This window comes from Branchiostoma floridae, chromosome 10 (assembly GCF_000003815.2).
Source record: "Branchiostoma floridae strain S238N-H82 chromosome 10, Bfl_VNyyK, whole genome shotgun sequence".
Classification (NCBI taxonomy): Eukaryota; Metazoa; Chordata; class Leptocardii; order Amphioxiformes; family Branchiostomatidae; genus Branchiostoma; species Branchiostoma floridae.
In genome coordinates, this window is record NC_049988.1 from 20,717,011 (window position 1) to 20,720,901 (window position 3,891).

General features: G+C 38.7%; 1 protein-coding gene across 1 annotated transcript in view; it reads right to left on the reverse strand.

Moving 5' to 3' along the window:
• Positions 1–1,288: 1,288 nt before the first annotated feature.
• Positions 1,289–3,891, reverse strand: part of LOC118423779 (serine/threonine-protein phosphatase 6 regulatory ankyrin repeat subunit A-like) — a 3,954-nt gene continuing 1,351 nt past the window's right edge. The window contains exons 2-5 of the mRNA XM_035831996.1: positions 3,285–3,461; positions 2,993–3,170; positions 2,541–2,669; positions 1,289–2,345 (exon numbers count right to left, since the gene is read on the reverse strand). Coding sequence (XP_035687889.1) covers positions 2,228–2,345; positions 2,541–2,669; positions 2,993–3,170; positions 3,285–3,461 — 602 coding nt within the window. The 3' untranslated portion in view covers positions 1,289–2,227. The remainder of the gene's footprint in view (positions 2,346–2,540; positions 2,670–2,992; positions 3,171–3,284; positions 3,462–3,891) is intronic.

Genomic DNA, 3,891 nt, shown 5'->3' on the forward strand with positions numbered 1-3,891 from the left:
ATAGCTCTCGTGCTCAGGAAAAAATGGCATAAATTTGGGCCCCCTAGCGTGTAGTTTTGGGATAGCAGGGGCATATTTGTCAAAAACTTCTGACGAGGATAACTCAAGAAGGGAACAACGGATTTTCATGATTTTTGGTATGTAGGTACCTTAGACAATGTTGTACAAGATAAAAATACTAATTATGCAAAATAGGAGTACATTTGCATAATTAATGAGAATATTCTATCATAGCAGTTTTTTTCAATGTATCTCTTGTCCCGTACGTGATATGGTCGTGACATTTGGGTGGTAGATAGCTTTTAGCGTAATGACAAAGTGGGGCAAGTTTCAGTCCCCTAACATTCAATTGTGGAACTGCAGGGGCGTTTTTGTCAAGACATTCCAAAGAGGATAACTGCAGAAAGGAACGACGGGTTGCCTGCATTTTAGGCATGCAGATAGCTTAGGCAAAGATGTTCATAATGATATACATTTTATGCAAATGATGACTGAATTTGCATAATTAATGAGGAAATTGTACAGTTTTCTTGTTTTCAATAACTGGACCTCAATACATGTAACACATGTTAATTATGATAGGTGGAATATAAGCAGATACCAAATATGGTAATGAGGAACATATTTGCATAATTTATGTAAAAATTGCAAAACCTCTCTATGATTAATGATGGGAATTTTATAATTGTGACATGTGTACGTTAGTCAATGATTAACAACACCATGCATACATTATGTTAATGTCTTAGTCAAGTGCATGAAATTTACGAAAGCTTTAAATTTTCATGGAGGTATGAGGTCGCCGAACTCTAGTTTAATTCAGTGTTGGAACTAAAATGTTAGCATTTTTTTCTATAGTGTATTCTACCAACACAGATGAACTTTCATGCTAAGTTCTCGAGGTGTTTGCAGCATTAATGTTCTTACAGCGATGTCATAGATGAAAACTGACTGATTAATAAAGCCGTTGTCATTAAATTGGGAGGACAACTTGTAAAGCTGTTGATACACCTGTTTTGTCCTCCCTTCCACTTTTTTTGCATGTGGTAAATTCAAATAAAGAAATAAAGAAATAAAGAAATCGCTCTTTGAAATGATGCTAAACTTGTGAGAATACATTGGTGTATTGGTGTATTAAGTACACATGCATCGAAAGAAGCATTCAATCTATCAATAAACGTGTTCGTTTTTCTTCTTGTTTCTTCTGTTTACCTGGAATACTAGCTATATACACTTATTTTTGTACATCCACGCTGCCCTGCACAAATTATCACAGTCTCATCGCAACTTAACGGTCAGTTCAGTTAAAGTTTATTAGGTGAAAAAATATTCAGCGATAATGAAAAGACAATCGTGACAACCATACAGTGACACTGATCTAACAACAGGTAAGATAGAAAATATGGTAACTGCAAAGTGTCATTGCAAAAATCTCAATTTCCATGTTACATTTTAACTTACTAACTTGAAATGTCTTCTACATGATAAACCAAATTAAGTAAGGTCATATAAAACCGCTTGGCATTTAGACAGAATTCGTATGTCAAAAAACATCAAAGCTTTGCAACATTATTTTTTTATACACAGACAATACGCCAGTATCATAGCCCATAGTGAGAAATAGATAAATGCTAAGGTTTGCTAACGAGCATACCACTTCTTATTTGATACTACAATATTAAAAAGGCAGAAATTTTGAAGGTACAATGTATGGCAACTTACAGTATAACTATAGGCATTTCTAATACCTATCAACTCAAAAAAGAACTAATCTAATGTATGGACAGCAGGAACGGCAATTCGACTTATATGTTAGGAATTGACCCCCCCCCCCCTCTTTGACCCCCCCAAACTCAATTACTCAGAACGTTAGAATGTGGTCTGGCAAGTTCTATTGTAGAAGAAAAAAGTCTACCAGAATATTAAATTTGTTGAGATAATGAGACCAATTAGCGGCCCCTTTAGATAGTCCTTGTACGGGGCCGACACCTGTGCTAGGCGCCGAAGTGCAAAGTTGGCCATATCTCAGGAACCATTTGGAATTCTGTTCTAAAACTTAGTACGGTTGTACTATATCTTGACTAGTTTTATTGTATGAGTGGAAAGAAATCCAAGGTCAAGTTGGTTCAAAGTCATCATCCAAAATGTGTAGTATATGTAGTATATATGTGGTATGCACGTAGTCTGGTAGCAACATAACCAGGTTATAGGAGGTCTCTGGTCCCACTCAGGAGTACACGTCATGCCCACAGCACTTCTTGTGTCCGACAGACCAGTGTTGTTTCTGACAGTCACGGCTGCAGTAGCGGGTCATTTTGCACCCGGCACACAGCTTCAGGGTTTTCCTGTAGAAGATGTAAAAGAGGCTATTCAGTTGAATTCTCACACTTTTTTTCTTTTAGGCTTAAAAACTTCAGATGGGAGCATACTTTCCTTATGTCGATAACAACGCCTCTACATAGGACAATATATGTTCGTCTTCTCAGAAAAAAATGGAGCTGGAATATTTTAGTGAAGGAACCGTCATCAACAAAACCTACCTGTAGCCTGGTTTGCCACATTGGGGGTTGCAGCATCTCAACAGCTTGGACTTCCTCGCCTCTTGTATCAGCCTTATAATCTCGCGACATCTATAGTCTGGCCTCTTGACTCTGCCATCTAGCCCAAGCCTAGAAGAACCATGTGGCCCATTTAGGGAACTATGCAGTATATAAACATACACAGTTTACACACATATGATATATATATATTAGTATATTATCATCATCATTATCATCACCATCTTCGCCGTTCTCTCTATATCTATATTCTTTAGACATATATGCATATTACATGTACATGTGGCACGACCTATAAAGCATACAGTGTCACACACAAAACACAAGCCGACGAATCAGCCCAGCTGTATCTGAAAGTTTCTCTACTATGATATCAAAGAAATGATGTTTAATTTCAATCACTGAATCCATAAACTGAACGATGTATCACTTGCCTCACCACAGCAATATACCCGTCGGTCAAATCAGGATTTGCACCAAGCTCAATCAGTCGCCGAACTGTGTCCACATGGTTGTTGCCAGCGGCAGCCATGAGTGGAGTGTTCTTGGAGCCGTCTCGTGTGTCTAACGTTGCACCATGCTGCACCAGCAAGTCCACCACTTCTGTCTTTCCTGGTTTGGATTTGCGACACAAGGAATATATAAAGCAAACCTTGCCTTCCACAAAGCAATATGAAATGCAAATGCATGAAGTGATTATGAAAATATGTTTTGAATGGACCTTACCTTCGGATGCTGCGACATGGAGTAGAGAGAATTCGCCCATGACTTTCTTCGCCACCGACGCCCCCTCGCGGAGCAGCAGTCTCACTACATCTACATGTCCCCTTGCGATAGCGATGGCCAGTGCTGTGCCACTGCGTGCGAACCCGCACCCTCGCCCCTCAAAGTCAATGTCAGCACCTGCGTTTGTTGATCCACAATCATAGTTTATTAATCATAGTATAGTAAACCAGAATTGCGCAAGCGAGATTTCATGTCGTTGATATGGCTTTGAAAGGAAGCGAAATGATAGTACAAAATAGTTAAAACACAATCACATATGTTGCTAGCAACAATGGAGCAGACACAAACTGTTCCATCCGTCAGTTTTACTGTTCTGATTAATTATAAATTAATCAGCTTTGGAGGTTGAATTGGTACGCTTTGGGGGTTGAATTGGTAAAAAAAAAACAAGCAGTACAATGGTTAAAATATACATTTTGTAGTGCCCAATACAAAGAGACTTGGACAAATATCATGGCCAGCCAATTTCTGAGTGAGAATTCAGGGGATAGTTGTCATTGCTTGCACCAATGAGTGCTTGCACAACTATAGATCCAAGCATAAAGCG